Source organism: Argentina silus, assembly GCF_951799395.1.
Source record: "Argentina silus genome assembly, chromosome: 9".
Lineage (NCBI taxonomy): Eukaryota > Metazoa > Chordata > Actinopteri > Argentiniformes > Argentinidae > Argentina > Argentina silus.
The window spans coordinates 23,774,153-23,776,652 of record NC_139663.1 but is presented as its reverse complement, the minus strand read 5'-3'; the positions used below and the strand labels follow the sequence as shown (position 1 = coordinate 23,776,652).

Here is a 2,500-nt window from a genome sequence, read left to right as displayed (position 1 = left end):
TCTGGGTCTGGTTCTGGTTCTGGTTCTTACCGTGGGTCGGGGGATGGTCTGGTCTGGGTCTGGTTCTGGTTCTTACCGTGGGTCAGGGGATGGTCTGGTCTGGGTCTGGGTCTGGTTCTGGTTCTTACCGTGGGTCGGGGGATGGTTCTGGTTCTGATTCTGGTTCTTACCGTGAGTCGGGGATGGTTCTGGTTCTGGTTCTTACCATGGGTCGGGGGATGGTTCTGGTTCTGGTTCTTACCGTGGGTCGGGGGATGGTTCTGGTTCTGGTTCTGACCGTGGGTCGGGGGATGGTTCTGGTTCTTACCGTGGGTCGGGGGATGGTTCTGGTTCTGGTTCTTACCGTGGGTCGGGGGATGGTTCTGGTTCTGGTTCTTACCGTGGGTCGGGGGATGGGCTTCTGAGGCTTCTTGGAGCCCAGCTTCTTCATGGCGTTGTAGTACTTCTTCTGTTCCTCCGTCATGAAGATGTCTTTACCTCCAAAGTATAGAGACGCATACAGTCATCACCACCATCATCATCATCATCACCATCATCATCATTAGATTAGATGATTAGATTAGATTCAACTTTATTGTCATTGTGCAGAGTACAAGTACAGAGACAACGAAATGCAGTTAGTGTCTAACCAGAAGTGCAAAATAGCAGAAAGTGCAATGAACAGTATTTACAGGTAGTGCAATATATGAGCAGTAAGTAGTGCAGTATAATATAAGTAGTGCAGTGTAAGCAGTATATGAGTAAGCATTAGCATTATAGCAGAGTAAATAAGTTACAGTATGAACAGTGTAGCAGCATATGAACTGTATAGTAATGCAGTCTAGCAGTATATATATGTATTAACAGTAACATGAGGTAGATAGCAGAATAAATAATATAATAATCATCACCATCATCATCATCACCACCATCACCATCATCATTATCATCATCATCACCACCATCATCACCATCATCATCAGTATATGATGACTGTCAGGAGAGGAGACTTATCTTGGCTTTCTGCTGGTTGAAGTTGTCGATGATGACCCCGATGAAGAGGTTGAGGGTGAAGAAGGAGCCGAAGATGATGAAGATGACGAAGTAGATGTACATGTAGACGTTGTCTTCATACACGGGCTGGTCCTCCACCTAGAGGAGGGATTGTCTTTACTGTCAGCTCGTGTTATCTGGGATCCTCAGGAGGGTCTGACAGAGAGAGCACTCACCTTACGAGAGTCCACAGCTGCATACATGATATCCATCCATCCTTTAAATGTTGCCTGGAAACAAGACACACTGTCCATAATCAGCTCCAACTGTACAAACTATCACTCTACTCACCTACGTTACTACTACATTACTACTATGTTATTACTACATGATTACTACTACATTATTACTACATGATTGCTACTACATTATTACTACATTACTACTACGTTATTACTACATTACTACTACATTATTACTACATGATTGCTACTACGTTATTACTACATGATTACTCCTACATTACTACTACTACATTATTACTACATTACTACTACGTTATTACTACATTACTACTACGTTATCACTACATGATTACTCCTACGTTATTACTACTACATTACTCCTACATTACTCCGACATTACTCACCACCTGCAGCAGGGAGAGGTATCCCATCCCTACGTTGTCGAAGTTGACTTTGACGTTCTTCCAGCGGACGTCATCATCCAGAAACATCAGGTTGAAACACTCTGACTTGTTGTTGACCTGGTCGGCGGTGAAAGTCTCCTCAGACGTGGTGTTGAAGCAGTAGTAGAACTTCCCAGCAAACAGGTTGACGCCCATGATGCTGAAGATCAGCCAGAAGATCAAACACACCAGCATCACATTGAATATGGAGGGGATGGCCCCCATCAGGGCATTCACCACCACCTGCAGAGAGAGGGAGGGAGGGAGGGAGGGAGGGAGGGAAGAATGGATGGATGTAGGTAGGTGGATGGATGGATGAATGGATAGATGGATAGATGGATGGATAGATGGATAGATAGATGGATGGATGGATAGATGGTGGTCCTCTGTTGCTCAGTTGGTAGAGCATGGCGCTAACAACGCTTAGGTTGTGGGTTTGATTCCCGCTGGGACCATCTATACTGACATAGGTGCACTCACTGCAATGTAAGTCGCTTTGAATAAAAGCGTCAGCTAAATGGCATATATAGACGGATGGATGGATAGACGATAGAGGGATAGAGGGATAGATGTCCTTCTGACTGACCCTCATGCCCTCGAAGCGGGACAGGGCACGGAGTGGTCTCAGAGCCCTCAGCGTTCTCAGGGACTTGATTGGTCCGAGCTCAGAGTAGCCCAGGATGTTGGCTGTCAGGCTGATCAAAGACACCTGGGGAGAGGTGACATCATCATCAGGTGACATCATCAGGTGACATGATCATAGGTGACATCATCAGACAGGTGACATCATCAGATAGGTGACATCACACAACTTAGAACACCATTAGAATGCACTACCAA

General features: G+C 45.5%; 1 protein-coding gene across 1 annotated transcript in view; it reads right to left on the bottom strand.

Annotated features, from left to right (window-relative positions):
* scn4ab (sodium channel, voltage-gated, type IV, alpha, b) overlaps positions 1 to 2,500 on the bottom strand; it is a gene marked incomplete at its 3' end in the record, with an annotated part of 25,753 nt that overhangs the window by 6,009 nt on the left and 17,244 nt on the right. The window contains 5 exon segments of the mRNA XM_083677461.1: positions 380 to 477; positions 990 to 1,131; positions 1,209 to 1,262; positions 1,622 to 1,903; positions 2,247 to 2,369. Coding sequence (XP_083533587.1) covers positions 380 to 477; positions 990 to 1,131; positions 1,209 to 1,262; positions 1,622 to 1,903; positions 2,247 to 2,369 — 699 coding nt within the window.